Source organism: Sarcophilus harrisii, chromosome 6 (genome assembly GCF_902635505.1).
Source record: "Sarcophilus harrisii chromosome 6, mSarHar1.11, whole genome shotgun sequence".
NCBI lineage: Eukaryota > Metazoa > Chordata > Mammalia > Dasyuromorphia > Dasyuridae > Sarcophilus > Sarcophilus harrisii.
In genome coordinates this window covers 176,515,266-176,534,326 of record NC_045431.1, presented here as the reverse complement: position 1 = coordinate 176,534,326, position 19,061 = coordinate 176,515,266, and the positions used below count along the sequence as shown (strand labels likewise).

General features: G+C 37.6%; 1 protein-coding gene across 2 annotated transcripts in view; it reads left to right on the top strand.

Moving 5' to 3' along the window:
• Positions 1–19,061, top strand: part of TNKS (tankyrase) — a 211,921-nt gene that overhangs the window by 157,133 nt on the left and 35,727 nt on the right. For both annotated transcript variants that reach the window (XM_023505653.2, XM_031943163.1), the window contains exons 13-16: positions 3,009–3,088; positions 10,136–10,281; positions 13,307–13,472; positions 14,883–15,102. In XM_023505653.2, the coding sequence (XP_023361421.2) occupies positions 3,009–3,088; positions 10,136–10,281; positions 13,307–13,472; positions 14,883–15,102 (612 nt within the window). The remainder of the gene's footprint in view (positions 1–3,008; positions 3,089–10,135; positions 10,282–13,306; positions 13,473–14,882; positions 15,103–19,061) is intronic.

Here is a 19,061-nt window from a genome sequence, read left to right as displayed (position 1 = left end):
AAACTCTTAGAAAAAGCTGTGACTTATGCTTGCCTCCATTTCCCTCACTTCTCAATCTTTTGCATTTTTGTTTCAAACCTTAGCAAATCTTCTTTAGCATTATCAATAATCTCTTTATTGCCAGATCTTTTCATGTTGTTTTCAATTTGAATACTTCCCTATCTCTATAGAATTTGCCACTGTTGCATGCCTCCTCCCTCCCCCACCTTTTCCTTCCAAAGACTTACTCATTTCCTATCTCTGTGTTTATGACTTTTTCCTATATGACCATTCCTCAGCCTCCTCTATTGGATCATTATTTATGTATATATGTAACATGCCTTAATTGTGAGTGCATACCAGTACTTTGTCCTGGGTTCTCTACTCTCTGTATTTTCCTCTCTTGTTGACTTAATTCTCATAGATGTAATTAGCTCTATGAATATCATTCCCCATATCTATATGTCACCCTACCCCCAAGTCTTGCATCACTAGCTACATATTAAACATTTCAAACTGGATGTCCCAAAGGAATTTTTAACTCTTCTAACAGAATTCATTGTTATCTCCCTAAAGCTCTCTTCTTTTCTGCCTATGGCATCACTAAAACTATTATTATATCAATTCCCTGATAAAAGTGCTAAAGGGATTTTTCTGTAACTCTGGTCTGACCATATCACAGACCTGCTAAAAAACCTTCTGTGGCTCCCTACTACTTTTAGGATTAATCAGTTAGCAAACACATATTCTTTACTCTCTATATGTACATTTCTGGAGATTCAAAGAAAAACATGAAATTTGACAAAATTCTAATGGATGAGATAACAATTCCATAAATAACTGTATACACAATGTAAACAGTACTGGAAGAGTCTTCATAGACAGGTAGTAGGGGAACCAAGCTTCAAAGCCAACTGGGCATTTTAAAAGGCAGAAGGGAGGAGGAAGAGGATTCTAGAACTGTAGCCTTAATGAGAAAAAACTTTGGATTATAATAGTGTCTTTAACTGCCGATAAAGGCTAGACATAGTAAATATGAACTCTTCTGGTAGACTGCCAGGCCTCTGCCAGCCTTTTTACCCATCATTTCCAAAATTCATTTCTCTTCATTCATTCTATGGGTTTAAAGTAAACTGTTAACCATACATGACACTCCATTTCCCCTTTTTCCTTTTAACCTCTCATCAAAGGTCCATGGATAGTAACCTCCATGAAGCTGTTCCTTGTCCCCATACCCCAGGCTTCTAGATTTTCCTCATCAAAATGTTCACTGATGGGTGAACATAACCATCATGGACAGAAGACTCCTTAAGCTGTTTTCATGTTTGTTTTTGAACCTCCAGTCTTTGAATATATAATGTAGGTGATTAATAAATGCTTTTTGACTGATTGATTGTAGTCCATCCCCTCTGGATACTCTTTTCTCCCTGGGATTGCTCAAACTATAGTTTATGCAATTCCTACCTGTTGGATTCATCTTGTTGCAGCTTCATCTGACATCTAACATCCAAGGCTATCTATGCATATAGAGCAGGAGTCCTCAAACTACGGCCTGCTGCAGCAGCTGAGGACGATTATCCCCCTCACCCAGGGCTATGAAGTTTCTTTATTTAAAGGCCCACAAAACAAAGTTTTTGTTTTTACTATAGTCCGGCCCTCTAACAGTCTGAGGGACAGTGAACTGGCTCCCTATTTAAAAAGTTTGAGGATCCCTGACATAGAGCCTTGAAGGGTATACATCCATCTACCTATCCCTGTTCAGCTTCTGGTACTCCAGGACTGCATCTCCAGCTGTCAGTTTGGCTGGCATCTCTGCCAAAAATATCTTAAAACAGACCTAGATATCATTCCTCCTGAAGCTTCCCCTTCTCCAAACTGGCCCATTCCTGTTGAGTTCAGCCCCAAACACCAAAGTGTGTAACCTTTAAGAATTGTCAGTTCTTCAGGCTCTTTTCTTGCTTTCTCTGTGTGGCACACACTTCCACCCTGCTCCCCATTACCTCCATCACCATATCTGAGGAGATTCCCAATTTTGTCAGTTTCAATTCTTCAGCCTCTCATCTGTCCCCTTCTCTCTATGCTACCAAACACAGTCCCTCCAGTGTAGACCCTCACCATTCCAGCAGCAATGTTCTCATTGGTTTGGGTGCTAGCAGATCATATTTGATTTCCCTTCCTGCACTCCCAACTCTGACCAAGGGACGACCTTTCTTTGTCCCAGAGATGATTCTCTACCTTCTGTTTCCCTGCTTTTATAGAGTCTGTGTCCCAGGCTTAAAGGTCTGCTTTTCTTCTTCCTCTCAACTTTGTGGAAACGTGACTCAAATACCATTCTCCTTAAACTGTCTTCCCTGAATTTCCTCATATCATAATACCTTCCCCTAATCATAGTTGGTTTAGTTTTTTAAAAATATATTCTACATTTACTTAATTTGTGAATAGGTATCTGTCCTCCAGTAATACATGAGCACCTTGAAGGCAAGAACTATCTCACTTCTGTATTTCTTTTTCTAGCACCAACCAGTGCCAAGTCCCCTTCACAGGCTATTATTAGTAGTGATTTCTCTGCTTTACCACTGAAAAATTTGAAAGCGAATGCCAGATATGGAGTTACACAATAAGTCACCATGAAATGAAATGTGAATGACAGATTAGTCAGAACTCCAATTAAAACGTTCTTGTCCAGATTATGTATTACAGATGTAATCTTGAATGATCACAAGGCCACAGCCAGAAAAGTTGAGAGCAGAGGTGATACTGTAGAGGAAGGAGCAAGGGGTTTTGTTTTCCACGGTGTCTGCAATCTTGTATAAAAATAAAAATATCACCTTGACTGATGGCTGTATGTATGTGGTGGGAAAGTAAGACCCTACTTGGCCCCAGGGCATCATTTTCAAGATCACATGGGTATTGTGCCTTGCCAAATACCGGTTGGAATACTTTTATGTCTTTGCTATCCTCTAACCCTCCTCCTCTCAGTTATCCTTTGCTTTTTCCTTATCTTCAACTTGTCTCAACCTGTTTTGCAGAAAGTACACCTGTGCGTACTTCGGATGTTGACTACCGGCTCCTAGAGGCATCCAAAGCAGGAGACTTAGAAACTGTGAAGGTAAGGCAAGACACTGTTAACTTACTCCATCATCATTACCTGCAGGACAGTAGACATCACACTGTATTAGAACATACTGCAGTTGTTTAATATTGCTCAGTGCCATGATCTTCCAGTATTTATGTCATTCTATCTCCTCCTTTCTCAGAGACTTCAACTGGACACATAGCTATCTTCACTCCAATCTTTGCTCTTAACACGGGGAACTTCAGTATGCACATCTATGTTTCTTTAAACAGATTCCATGGCCCGCTTCCCTCCTGTACCTCCAATGCCCATGGGGTGGTGGGAAATAAGAGTCACTCATAACCCTTCTGTCCCTATCTTTTGTCACCTACTGGGACCTGGACCTCCATTCCCCAATACTCTCAAGGGTATCAGCCCTGCTCTGATGACTTCACTTTACTTCCTTACCAGTCTGAAGTCTAACTTTGATCAGTTCGATATTCCTTCATTCTCTGTTCTTAAATCCCTTGCCCTCTTGTCCTATTGTTGTATGTTTCTTAGCAAACACCAGTATTAGAGGAAATCATCAAGACCTTGATTATTGGTTTTATGAAGAACAGAAGCATCAGACATGTGGTCTACAATACTACCAAATCAGGCTTGAGCTAGATTAAAATGTATTTGGGAAATATTACAAAAATTAATAAAAATGCAATAAAACATAGTTATTACATGATCTGACTAAGTCAATAGGGATCCTTATATACAAGGATCTATGTACAGATCATTACTCATTGAAATATTTTTCTTTGAGTTTGACACCACTGATCTAGAACATATGTGAATACTTTGACTTCTCTTTTTTGATTCACTATCATATCCCCAATAGCTATCCCAAACCCTTGTACCCTCTTCCTAAGCCTCCCACACTACCACTTTCAGAAGATCTCATTTAGTGAGAAAATAAAAATAATTAACAGTGGGGTCCTTCCTCTTCACTTCTCTATATCTCAAAATCCCTTAGCATCAGCCCCCAGTCTCTTCATTTGTGCCAGCCTCTGATAAAGAAATGACCTTTCTCCTGCTGAAGATCAACACTTCACTTTGTGCTCTTTTTTCCCCCCTCCAAATTTATTATTTAATTTAAATTTGCTTTTCTTTTAAAATTTTATTTTTAATATTTAATATTAATAATTAAAATAAAATTTAAATTAAAATAAAAATAATTTAAAATATTTAAATTTGAAATTTATAGTTCCAAATTCTCTTGTCATCCCATCCTTCCCCCACCCACTTTGAAGGCAAGCAAAATGACATTAACAATATATGTGAAATCATAACAAAATCTCTTTCCATATTGGCCATACTACCAAAAAAATGAGAAAATTTTATTTCACTTTGCATTTAGTTCTCTCTCTGGTGGTGTATAGCATTTTTTTTTTTATCTTTAGTCCTTCAGAATTGTCTTAGTTTACTGTATTGATCAGAGTTGCCAGTTCTTTCACAATTACGTTATATATAGCATCAGTTCATAATAGGTCTTATTGCCATGCTTTTTTTTGTTTTGTTTTGTTTTTTCCTGAAACTACCACCTCCTCATTTATTTGTTGTTCATTTGTTTCTACCACCTCATTTATTTGTTGTTCATTTGTTTCAGTCATGTCCAATTTTTTGTGCTCCCATTTGGGATTTTCTTGATAAAGATACTGAAGTGGTTTCTCTGTTTCCAATTCTTTCCCACTCATTGAGAAAAGAAATAAAATACTCATTATAAATTTGTCATCATGCTAACTATTTCCTTATTAGACATGTTACCTAAAACAATAAAAAACAAAAAGAGCAAGAAAAAGAAACCAAAAAATACTTCTGCATTCAGAGTTCATCAATTTTCCTTCTTGAGGTGAATAACATTTTTCATCTTGAATATTAGGTAATTGTCTTGTATCATTGTCGTCGTTATTATGTTGCTGTTACTATGTATAGTGTTCAAGTTCTGCTCACTTCACTTTACCTCAGTTCATATAATATTTCCCTGTTTTTTCTGAAACTATCCCCTTCATCATTTCTAATAGTATTATAGCACAATACATGTATTGGTATGTAGCATAATAGTATTCCATTGCAGTCATATGCAGAATTTATTTGGTCATTCTCTTATTTGGTCATTCTCCTACTGATGGGCTTCTCCTCAATTTCCATTTCTTTGCCACTACAAAACGAGCTGTTATAAAAAAAATTTGTTCAAATAGATCTTTTCCTCTTTTCTTTGATTTTTTTGGGGGATACCCACCTGGTTATAATATTGTTGGGTAAAAGGGCATAGTTTTATAGCCCTTTGGGCATTGTTATCAATTGTTCTCCAGAGTCATTAGACCAGTTCACAGCTTGTTCCATATCCCCTCAATATTTGTCATTTTCTTTCTCTGTCATGTTAGCTAATATGGTGACTCTGAGGTGGTACCTCCATGTTGTTTTAATTTGTATTTCTCTAATGAATAGTGATGTGGAACATTTTTTTTTTAAATATGAGGATGGATAACTTTGATTTCTTCTTCCAAAAACTACCTATTTTTATCCATGGACCATTTATCGGTTGGGGAATGGCTCTTGTTTTTTTTTGTTTGTTTGTTTGTTTGTTTGTTTTAATTTGGCTCATTTTCCTATATTTGAGAAATGAAGTCTTTATCAGAGAAATTTGCTATAAATTTTTCCATACAGTTTCCAGTTCTTATCTTCTAAATGTGCCATTTTTAACTATAATCAAATCCTATTTACAAACTGTATGGTCTATGTTGTCATAACAGATGCATCTATACATTCTCCAAAATTCATATTTTAGAAATCACAAGTCCTCCGTCAGTATATTTTGTGAAAAGCCAGGCTTTTTTCCCGCTCTTTTCACAGTACTTGGCACATAGGGCTTAATGAAAGTATTAATTTTATTAATAATTGAGTATTTTGTTCTTTTACATATCAGTATTCTTAAGATGGCCCAAAAGTTTATATGGTATTTACCTGGTCAGTTCTTTTTTTCAAAAATTTCCTTATTCAGTGTCATGAGGATTCAGCCTATGGGTTTGCCAGTGACTGGAAATGGCATTCAAAAAATAAATCTAGTTACTAAATTCAAAATTGCATCCTTTAATGTATATCATCACATAGAAAAGTGTCAGTTATTATCATCATCAGAGTTTGCAAAATGATCTTTAGATGTTATCTCATTTTGACCCTTATAATAATCCTGGGAGGAAACTAAAATGAGAGCTTAAATGACCTGCCTACTGCACTCAATTAATAAGTACTGGAGACAGCTCTTCTGACTTCTCATTCCATTTTCTGTTTACTCTTCCAGTGAGTTGCTTCTATGCATGTGATTCTGTGTTTTATACATTTAATCCTCTATATATGGGTGTATGTCATGTAATACAATTTTCTTCAGCAGTAAAATAGGATTAATTACAGCACCTCTCTCCCAGGATTTATTGGGAGGATCAAAGGAGACAGTATTTATAGTAAATCACTTAGTACAGTGCATTTAGTAGACACTATATAAATGCTTTTTTCCCTTCCTCTGCCTTGCCCTTGCACTAAGTCATCTCCTAATTGCCAATTGTGTATTGCCTGCTATCTGTTAGACATTTCTTTTTTTTTTTTTTTTTTTTTTTTTTTTTAAATTTAATAGCCTTTAATTTACAGGATATATACATGGGTAACTTCTGTTAGACATTTCAAACATAGTTATCTTCAGCTCAAACAAGCCAGAACAGAGCTCACTCATTTTTCCTCCCAAACTGATCTCTTTTTTACCAAAGGCACCACCATTCCTTTTGTCACTCAGATTCACAAGCTTAATGTCATCCTCACTATCTCCTTCACCCTGCATCTCTATTTAGTTGGCAAGTCTTATCAATCCTATTTCCACAGTATCTCTCATACATATTCTTTTTTCTGTCTTCCCATGGCCACTATCTTTCAACCAAACTTTGATAGTGGCCTGATTCCTATTGATCTCCTTTCCATTCTTTTATAACCTCCTCACAGTTGTCAGTTATCTTCCTAAAACATACCAGGTAACTGTCCTGCTGAAAGAATTCCAATGGCTCTCTCTAGTCTCTGGGATCAAATACAAACTGATGCATTTGGCATTTAAAGCCTTTTGCACCTGGGTTCCAGCCTACTTAATCCATTAATCCCTTTTACATGTACTCTTTGATCTTGCCAAATTAACATTTTGGTAATTCTTCACCCATCCCAGTTACTTGTATTAGGTAGAACCTTAAATGGCTGAGGAAATGAGTTTAAACTTCTGAGTATATTCCTTTATTACATAGTACATGCCAATTCAATACTGAGTTAGGACCAGGCCTTCTCAGTTTGGCACTGGATCCTGAATACAGGAAGGAACAGATTCTTATGCATTAAAAGATAATAATGTGCAGACTATAAAGCAGAATATATAAGATTAATTGATCTGGTTTCTAATTGGAGCAAAGAGTAAGGACTTTCTAAGTTGGGAGAGGGAGAGTGAGCAAGTACAATTTCCTAAAATCAGAAAAAGAAGTGTCCCACTCCCTTCAAATATCTGTATTCAGTCAAAGGAACATGGAAACAGAAACTGACCAGTAGGGGGCCAGTTAATGTGTTGCCCAAGATGTCTAATTGCAAGAAAATTACTCACTGGATCTGATTGAATTTTTGGTCAGCCTGACCTAAGGGTCTCTAGGCATGTAGAGAGAGAGGATCCAGCTTCCCACTTGCAGGCTAAGTTCAACAATTCCTAGGTTTCTCATAATTCCTGTTATTCAGTAAAATTTTCTAACAAGACAAATGTTGTACTAGACCCATAATTAAGTAGAAAGGGAACTGAACTAGATTCAGAATTGAGTCCCAAGATGGAATTGTTGTGGGTTACTCAATCTTCCCAATCCCCCCCCCCCTTTGATTTCTGGGAAAGGGGCTTCCCCTGTGGCAAGTAGAATCTGAAATGATTCCAAAGACCCCAAATACCTGTTTAGCTAATAAATTGTACAATTCTTTCCTCATTTCTTATTAATTATTTATTGCAGCCTGCATACCTTTGTAGTATACTACATATTGTCCTTGTCTGTAATGGACTACCCTCGCTTTTCCACCACTTTGGGAAACCATCAGTTTCCTTTAATATTGAAACCAAGTGCCATGACACTCCTTCTTAAGTAATATTAGTACATCCCAGATTCTTCAGAAGCTTGTGCTCCTCTTCCAATTATCTTATGTTTCATTTGTGTATACTTGTATGCTCAACTGAGATAATATCTAGCCAGTGCTTCACACAGTGCCTGTCATGTAGAAAACACTTGATAAATGCTTCTTCTCTTTCCTCTTCCCTTATATGTATTTGAGGAATAATTTCATTGTTTCTTATGTGGTTTTTCTTCATTCGTCTTCTCTTTTCCCCTTTAGTCTAAAGTAGAGCACAAAAAATGCAAGCAGCGATCCTTCTCTCTCATCCAGCATCAATTTATTGTCCTGTGTCCCTTCCTAGTTCTGTTTTTGTGCATCTATCCCAGAATGAGAAGAGCTATTTAGATTGTGTAATTTTTATTGATAGCTTTTTATTTTTACATTGTCTTTGCCTCCAGATGTATTCATGATTCCTCCTTCCACCCAGGGAGCCATTTTTAAGAATAAAAAGGAAAGAAGATTCTTTACAACTATTTTATATATAAGTGGTATGTGAGTGTGAGTGCTGCTTAGTCACCACACTGAAGGGATTTTCAGGTTCCCCTTTTTTCCCCTTTGTTCTTTGTATTTATGTTTTTGTTGAAATTTTTGTCATTACTTTCCTAATTGGATTTATTGCTTTATTCTTTTTCAGTTAGCAATAAGTCTTTTCATGTTTTTCCACATGATTCATAATTAGAATTTCTTACAGTGCCTCCCCATTGGTGTGCTGCTGATTGTGTACTCATTCCCTACTTGATATACATCTGCTTGATTTCCCTTTCTCTGTAACTACAGAAAGTGCTCCTCTGCATATGTAGGAGCCTTTCCTTCTATCTTTCATCTCTCACATAGATCCAGCAGTCAGGTCTTGGAGATAGAGTATGGAGACTGTGGTTGCTTTCCAGAGTTGTTGGTGTCAGACACAGTATTTCTCTACTAGTATTTCAATGTGGCTACCTTTTTGCAGCTCATTCAGCATCAACAGTTGAGATCTTTTGTTAATTTGCCAGTTTCTCATTCTAAAATAAAATTTGGAGGTCATTTGATCTGCATCTCTTATTATTTTGGTTTTGTAGCCATAATAGTTTGAAATACTTTTGTCATTTCTTTTGATCACTTATATGCTTATAGGCTCTCTTGAGTTGCCTGAGTTTTTTTTTTTTTTTATCAGATATATAAGATATAAATATTGTTTTCTTTTTTTATCCTGGTTGTACTGATTTGGTTCTGGAAAAAAATTTCTTGATTTCATGCACTTTATCATTTTTGAGTACTATTGTCCCTGTTTCATTAAGAAGGCCCGTATTGGGACGGCTAGGTTGTGCAGTGGATAGAGCACCAACCCTGAAGTCAGGAAGACCTAGTTCAGATCTGGCCTCAGACATTTAATACTTCCTAGCTATGTGACCCTGGGCAAGTCATTTAACCACAATTACCTCAGCAGGGAAAAAAAAAAAAAAAAGAAGCCCTCTGTTACCTATCTGGGCAAAAAAGTTCCTGCTGAAACTTTGTTCTCAACTTTTTTTATGACTGACTTAATATTAAAGCTGCATATCCATTTTAAGTTTATTATGATATCTGGTAAGATAGGTTGGTCCCTGTTTGATTTCTGACAAACTACTTTTCAGTTTTCCCAACAATTCCTGTCAAACACAGAGTTTTTTTTATGCCCTCAGATTTACTGACCACCATATTATTGGATTCAGTTGTTTCTTGATTCATGAATCAGTTTTTAAATGTTGAGTTTATTACCTCATTTTTTTGTGGGGAGAAGCATTTGCTAGGAAATATTATAATTCAATCAAAAACTGCAGTATTATAAAGGTAAATCTAAAATTGAAATTAAATGTCACTCTTTTCACATTTCTGCCCCATTTCTCTCCCTTCTTCCTCAAGCAACTTTGTAGCCCGCAGAATGTGAACTGCCGAGATTTAGAAGGCCGCCACTCAACCCCCCTTCATTTTGCTGCTGGCTACAACCGAGTGTCAGTGGTGGAGTTCCTCCTCCATCATGGAGCAGATGTTCATGCCAAAGACAAGGGGTAGGTGTCACACACATACACACACACACACACTTTTTCTCTGCACGAGCCCAGCAAGTATCCCCTCCTGTGGCTTCTACTTCACCTGAGCAACTTCCAAATTGGTTTTGGTTCCATACCAGAGTGCAAAAAGCAGGACTTTTCTGGTTGTTATCCTTATCTGTCTATTTAAAACTGTATTCTCACAATTAAATCAGAAGCCAACAATTGATATAGGTTTTATACATATAGGCTTTAAATGTACAGAAATATTATTGTCATCTTCATGGTAAAAGGGAAGTTATAAAGTTAGACAAGAATGGTGTTGAGGTTTTATCCACTGGGCCAGCTAATCAGTTAATCAATATTTATTGAGCACATGCTTTATGCTAAGTACTAGAAATACAAAAAGAGGCAAAAGAAACAAAGGGATTTCTTTTGGGAGAAAGTGGAATTTGGGATGAGGCTTAAAAAGAAGCCAGGGAGGTCCAAAAGAGTGCCTGGAGCCCTCACCCAGTCACTCTCTTGCATCTGAATAATTCTCTCTGGCTGTCCCATGCCTAGGACACATTCCTCTGCCTTGACTGCTGACATCCATGACTGCCTTTCAGTCCAAATAAAATTCCACCTTCTACAAGAAGCTTCCCTCAAGCCCCTCTTTCTTCCAGTGTCTTCTGTCCATTATTTTCTAATTATTTTATATGTGTTTGTTTACATGTTGTCTCCCACATTTAATTGTGAGCACCTTGAGGGCAGGAACTGTCTTTTGCGTCATTTTGTATTCCCCATTCTTAGCTGTGCCTTACACATAAAAGGCATGTAATAAAATGTTTGTTGATTATATGTATATATTTTCATATTACTTCACCAGGATGCAAGCTTTTTGAGAGCAGAAACCATACTTTTGCCTTTCTTTGTATCTCTAGCATTTGGTATTGTACTTGGAGCATTCTAATGATGATGATGATGATAGCAGCTAACCATAGTGCTTATATTGTGCTAGACAATGTGCAAAGCACCTTACAGATATCTCCATTGATCCTCAAAACAACCTTGGGGGAGGTAGTTGCTATTATTATTGCCATTTTATGGATGAAGAAACAGACAAATGCAGCTAGGGCATGTCTGAGGTCAGATTTAAATTCAAGTTTTATTAAAAAAAATAATAATAATAATAATAAAGGGGGGAGGCAGCCAGGTGGCACCGTGGATAGAGCACCAACCCTGAAATCAGGAAGACCTGAGTTTAAATATTGTCTCAGATACCTAACACTTCCTAGCTGTGTGACCCTGGGCAAGTCACTTAACCCCAATTGCCTCAGCCAAAAACAAAACAAAACAAAAACCAAGTCTTCCTTATTTTAGCCCCATGCTTAAGAATTGAATGGCCAAGCAGTCATTCAGCTTCCTCCTAAAGACCTGTAGGGATGGGGGTCACTTCTTCCTGAGCCAGAATTTTCATTTTAAACTTTAAAAGAGATTCCAAATGAGAGAATCCATTTAAATTGTGAAATTCTCCATATGCATTTGATTGTGGATAACAAGGTCTTGTGTTGATTACATGAAGCTGAAATATCACAGAGCCTTCCAGATGTGCTTTGTACCTACTTAAAAGAATTCAGCCTTACTGTGAGAGAAAGAATGGAGAGGACAAAGCAAAGCTGGGGTGTTCAGACATCCATCTTTTGGAGCTCATCCATCAGTGCGTGTCTCTGGGTAGACTGTCCAAGCCTCTAGCACTCCAGACGCTCAAGGAAAGTGGAGTGGATTGTCTTTTCTGAGGGAAATTTTAGAGCTTTCTCAATGACCTTATGTTTCTCATTAAAAGAGGCACCCCTGTTTATCTGGGATCCAGAATAGCAAGTGCTACAATCCAAAGAATTAAGTGGCAGCTCATCCAAACCAAGAGGTCAAGAGGCAGCTGGAGAGTGGAAGTGGAGTATCACACAGTAGCCATTGGATTCTCCAAGAGAAGTGGCAAAAGGAAACACCAAGAAGCTTGCAAAGTGAAGTGGGCAGGATGGATGGATTTTAATAACTCAAAAAAAAATTGTTTTTAACTCAAGTGGAGGGAGTGGCCATGGAAGAAATTCTTGGGCCAAAGCACATTGACAAGGTCAAGGAACGGTCTTCTTTTGGTCTGGCTCTTGAACATTTAACCTTCAGCGCATGTGGCAGACAGTTGGGGCTGTTCCCAGGAAGACAAAAACCTTAGGGGAACAGCTCTTTGGGAAATCATCCCAGTTCAGACTTTGATGCCTGTGGGCAGAACAGAAAGCTCTGTTCTGAGCTGGTGCTGATAATCCTAATAACTTTCAATCACATTCCTGGGAAAAGTCTGCAAAGCATTTGACAATGTCCTTTCATTTGAACCTCACACCAGCCTTGGAAGATCCTATTACTATCCCCATTTTACAGATGAGGAAACTGAAACCAAAGTGATCTTTCCATGATCAGTCATCTAGCTGGGAAGGAAAGGCTAAGAAATAGGTGTGAATGCAAATCTTGCTAACTTGGATTGTACCGAGTACACCCCATGGACCTAAAACTTAATTAAGATGTTTGAGCTTGAGCCAAGGTAGCAACAGTCACGTGGAGGATGTATCTTACTGGGTTCCATTGTTGAGTTTATCATTTTTAACAAGCGTCATGATCTTCCCTTGGAAACTTGGAACCAAAGAGGATTTTTTAAATTTTAGTTTTTGAAGTTGATGGATATAATAATGAATAATCTATATTTTGGATTGATTTGAAATAGAAAGGATCAGGAAAAACAAATAATCCACCCCAGTATAGTGAAAAGAACTCTAGCTTCAGACTGTGGACCGAGATTTAAAATCCTGCCTCTGATTCTTAGAAATAACTGTATGATCTTGGTCAACTTAACCTTCCTGTACCTTTTATTTTCCCTTCTGTAAAATGAGGGGAACAGTTGCTGAAATCCCTTCTAACTTGTCTGTGTATCTGTATATTTTATGTACATAATATTTTTAGGAGCTTTCTTTTAGTTCTGTGAATTTGAAAATGCTTTTTGTCCCCCAATCAGTGGCTTGGTGCCCCTTCACAATGCTTGTTCCTATGGCCACTACGAGGTAGCAGAGCTCTTAGTGAGACATGGAGCATCTGTCAATGTCGCTGACCTGTGGAAATTTACACCTCTGCATGAAGCAGCTGCTAAAGGAAAATATGAGATTTGTAAGCTTCTCTTAAAGGTATGCTGCATCCCTTCTGCTTCCCCAGAATCATTAGATCAAGTTACTTGCATTAACTTTTGCGGTGCTTTTAGATGCTTTTAGTTCTCTTTGTTTTTGTAAAATTTGCTTTCATTTAAAATTATAGAAGCCGATTTTCCCATGGTTTCATGTTACTTGTAATATCTGCCTTTCAAAATTAGATTTTGAACATGTTTAGCTCATTAGGATTCGTTAAAGTGAGCTGTAGTCTTAGATTCTTTATCTTCTATGTCTCTAATAGAAATACCAGAAGATTATTTTGTAAGATTAAGAAAAAAGTACCTAGAAAGTACCCCCCAAAATCAAATTTTGCTTTTCATGTTGATTACTTAAATTCTGTTATCGCTTCATTTTATGAATCCTGATAATTATAAACCACAGATTCTTGTGTATTTTACACAAATTTGTTTTGAAACAAAAAGCTGATTAAATTGGAGTAATGAGTTTCCTAATAAAGTTATTATATGCATTTATTTCAAGAGAAACTCAAAATGAGGTGAAACTATTCTTAAAGTCTTACCCCTCTCAATTAAAGAAAGTGGAACATGCCTGTAATTTAGACTTTTTAATTTGTAGTTTTATAATGTAAACTTTATCATGCCATACCTCCTCCTTCTGTGTTTTGGGGGAAATGTTTACTATTCTTATAAACCAAATGTGAGGGTAGGAAGACATTTGCACATTTCTTGCTGTTACTGGACAAATTTCACCTGGTTTTTGTCTCTAGCTGTTAAACTGTTTGTGTATTTAAAGCTTCCTGGTCAGCTTCTTGTTCCTATAATGGTCAAGAATCTTGATTTTGTTTGGTCCTTCATTTCATGGGTGGGATGGTGAGGAAAAGACTTGATCGAGGTGCCTGATCATTGATGGGTACCTGACTTCCTTCATGCTACATGGATTTAAACAAAAACAAAAGATAAGAATTTCCATTCAAAGAGCTCAAATGGAAGAAGTGGCCACTGAGAAAACTCTTAAGCTAAGACATGTTGACATCAAATCAATAAACTAGCCTTGGGAGATCCTGCTATAGTATCCCTATTTGACAGATAAGAAACTGAAACCAAAGTATTCTATCTGTAGTCAGTCACCCACCTGAGAAGGAAGGACTAAGAAACAGGTTTGAACTCTGACTTTGCTAACCATTGAATGGACCTAAAATTTAATTAAGATATTTGAACTTGAGCTAAAAGTAGCAGCAGTCACATGGAAGGATCCTCAAGATGATCTTAAGGATACAGGGATTATCGGATTTAAATTGGATGATATTCCCCAGTGAGATATGAACAGTATTGGGAAAGAAAAGAGTTTGGGATGAAAGCAATTAAAATAGCAAGAGAGTGTTTGAAGAGGCCAGACTCAGCGGTTTCATGTTTCCCTCTTCCTTGGTAGCATGGAGCAGACCCAACTAAGAAGAACAGAGATGGCAACACACCTTTAGACTTGGTGAAGGAAGGGGACACCGACATCCAGGACTTGCTCAGAGGAGATGCTGCCTTGTTGGATGCTGCCAAAAAGGGTTGCCTGGCCCGGGTACAGAAGTTGTGCACTCCTGAGAACATCAACTGCAGAGACACACAGGGCAGAAATTCCACTCCACTGCACCTGGCAGGTGAGCTTCTTGCAGGGGCTGATCCCAGGCCCAGTTGTGCTTTCTCTTTCCCTGCTCTGGCCTGATTTACCAAAGGATGGTTGACTTCCATGGAGCAGGCTTGCTGGTTCCTTTGTTTTAAGAGAGGGGGAGGGGAAGGGGGGGGAGGACAGAGGGAGAGAAGGGGGAAGAGAGCGAGAGAGGAGAAGAGGGAGGGGGAGAGAGGGAGAGAAGGGGGGAGAGAAAGAAGGGGGGAGAGGGAGAGAGTGTGTGTGTGTGTGTGTGTGTGTGTGTGTGTGTGTGTGAGTTCTCTATCCATGATATCTTGCAACTTCTCAGCAAATACTCAGCAGGAACTTATAGAGGCTCTACTTTTATTTCATATACATCTCTATCCATGGTCCTATGCTAGACCTTCAGCAAGACAAAATGAAACAGCCTTTCTTCAAAGGAAGGCTAGAGTACAGAGAGCTCTGAAGGGTATTGGGCCCACCTTCTCAGAGAAGGCCAGGCCAGACTAGTCAAGGCACAACCAATGGGGTATGGAATTGAGAAAAGAACTTGCTGTTCAGAGGAGCAATAATAATACACAATGTATTAGAAAAGAGCAAATACTCTTAGGAATAAAGGGAAAGGAGTTTGGGTTCTAGGACATGGAAGCAGGATTTGATTCCAATAGCAGGGGAATGTTGAAAACTTTTGAGCAGGGAAGTGACTTAGAGCAGTGCCTAAGAAACTTTACTTTGGAAGCTAAGCGGAGGATAAATTGGGAAGTCTAAAGACTAGAAGAGAAACCATTGAGGAAGCCATCGTAGATGTCCCAAAGCCTTCTCCAAACTAAGCAGCCCATCTTAGAAAAGGCCAGAAAGGGCAACCTGCCCTGCCTTAACACCTCCACCTCCATTTCCTACTTCTTGGGCCCTCTAAGTCTTTTCCACATCTCTTATGAGTAGACTCAAAGATTTCCTCCAGCTCCATCTTGCTGTGAGGAGACCCATCCAGGGCCATCATGGTAAACAGCATGACTAGCCCTTTAGCATGTAGATGGAATTTGATCAGTCCAGCCACATAATTCCAAGTAGTGAGAACACATGAGCTTGTTCTTTAGTGGTTAGTATATTCCCACTCTCCTTGTGTTCTCTTTCCCTATGATTCTAAAGTCTCAGATGCCAAGGTACTAGCCCTTTTTGGCATTGTTTGCTGTGTGCTGCTTTCTCCTATCTTATTTCAACCCTGTCCCAAAATGTCCCTCTCCATATCTGCTATCCACTCCTTTAATAATGGAGCCCTCTGGAATGTCTGCTCTGTAATTAACAGACTTTCTTTCCTCTCCATCTCTTCTTTTTCTCATCACTTTCATATTCTGGTTCCCTCCTGATGACGCTGTCTTGTTCCATTTTATAGTTGTTCCCACTCAAGAGTTTGAAGGGTGAAATAAGCATTCTCTTAATTTGTGGGGTGGGGATGTATTTATTTATTTATTTTTAATTATAACTTTTTATTGAGAGAACGTATGCATGGGTAATTTTTACAACATTGTCCCTTACACTCACTTCTGTTCCAACTTTTCCCTTCCCTCTCTCCACTCCCTCCCCTAGATGGCAGGCAGTCTTATATATGTTAAGCATGTTAAAGTATATCCTAGATAACAATATATGTGTGCAGATCTGTACAGTTCTCTTGTTGGACAAGAAAAATTGGATTCAGAAGGTAAAATAACCCAGGAAGAAAGACAAAAATAGAAATGCAAGTAGTCCACACTCATTTCCCAGTGTTCCTTCTCTGGGTATAGCTGCTTCTGTCTATCATTGATCAATTGGAACTGAATTAGATCTTCTCCTTGTCGAAGATATCTACTTCCATCAGAATACATCCTCATACAGTATTGTTGTTGCCATGTATAATGATCTCCTGGTTTTGCTCATTTCACTCAGCATTAGTTCATGTAAATCTCTCCAAGCCTCTCTGTATTTATCCTGCTGGTCATTTCTTACAGAACAATAATAATTCCATAACATTCGTATACCACAATTTACCCAACCATTCTCCAATTGATGGGCAGCCATTCATTTTCCAGTTTCTAGCCACTACAATACAGGGCTGCCACAAACATTTTGGCACATACAGGTCCCTTTCCCTTCTTTTTTTTTTTTTTTTTTTTTTTTTTTTTTTTTTTTTTTTTTTTCCTTTCCCTTCTTTAGTATGTCTTTGGGGTATAAGCCCAATGGTAATACTGCTAAGTCAAAGGGTATGCACAGTTTGATAACTTTTTGAATATAGTTCCAAATTGCTTTCCAGAATGGTTGTATCCATTCACAGTTCTACCAACAATGTATTAGTTTCCCCACATCCCCTTCTGCATTCATCATTATCTTTTTATGTCATTTTAGCCAATCTGAGAAATGTAAAGTGATATTTCAGAGCTGCATGACCATGTTTTTTAAGTTTTAAAATTTATTTTATATTTCATCATCTGAAAATTGTTCATATCCTTTGACCATTTATCAATTGGAGAATGGCTTGATTGCTTATTAGAGACAATTATCTATATATTTTGGAAATGAGGCATTTATCAGAACCTTTAACTGTAAAAATGTTTTCCCAGTTTATTGCTTCCCTTCTAATCTAGTTTGCATTAGTTTTGTTTGTACAAAAGCTTTTAATTTGATATGATCAAAAATTTCTATTTTGTGATCAATAAAGATCTCTAGTTCTTCTTTGGTCATAAATTCCTTCCTCCACAAGTCTGAGAGGTAAACTGTCCTATGTTCCTCTAATTTATTTATAATCTCGTTCTTTATGCCTAAATCATGAACCCATTTTGATCTTATCTTGGTGTGAATGGTGTTAAGTGTGGGTCCAAAGCATTCTCTTTCAGAAAAACACCTTCATAACTGCACATGTTTAACCTATATTGTATTACTTGCTGTCCAGGGGAGAGGGTTGGGGGGAAGGAGGGAGAAATTGGGAACACAAGGTTTTTTCAAGGGTGAATGTGGAAAAATATCTTTGCATATAGTAAAAGTAAAAAAAAAATTTTTTTTTAATGTTTAAAATTATATATCCACAGCTCAGGGCAGGGAGAAAACGGGGGCACTTAATACATTGTTGCAGTTATGAATTGATCTAACTATTCTGGAGAGCAGTTTGGAACTATCAAACTTCATACCCTTTGATCCATCAGTGTCTCTAACTGGATCTGTATCCCAGAGAGATCATAAAAGAGGGAAAAGAATTTACATGTGCAAAAAATGTTTGTAGCAGCCCTCTTTGCAGTGGCAAGGAACTGGATGCCCATCAGATGGGATAACTGAATAAATTATGGTGTGTGAATGTAATGGAATATTATTGTTCTTAAGAAATGATGAACGGGCTCATTTCAGAGAGGCCTGGAGAGACTTACATGAACTGATGCTGAATGAAGTGAATAGAATCAAGAGAACACTATACACAGTAACAAGATTATATGATGAACAGCTATGGTGGACTTGACTTTTTTCAACAGTGGGGTGATTCAAGACAATTCCAATAGACTTGTGATTGAGCCATCCACATTCAGAAAGAGAACTGTGGAGACTGTGTATCAAAGCATAGTATTTTCTTTTTTTTTAAATATTACTTATTTTTCTAGTTATACATGTCCATTATTTTAATACACTTTTCCTTATGAATCATGTTGGAAGAGAAAAGTCAGAACAAAAGGGGAAAAATATAAGAGAAAGAAAAATAAAATAGAAGAAAAGGGGGGGGAAGCCAACACAGCATGTGTTGATTTACATTCATATTTCGTTTAGCATGAACTCTTCCCCTATTTACAGATCTGACACATGATTTCTTCCATACTTCCCTATTGTGCTTATGATGTCAAATACCAGATCACTATGGCCATTTATTACTATGTATTGTGTACCTAATTAGTTGCGTTGATTAATTATTTTATTTCTTGGCCAATACCAGATTGTTTTGATGATTGTTTCTCA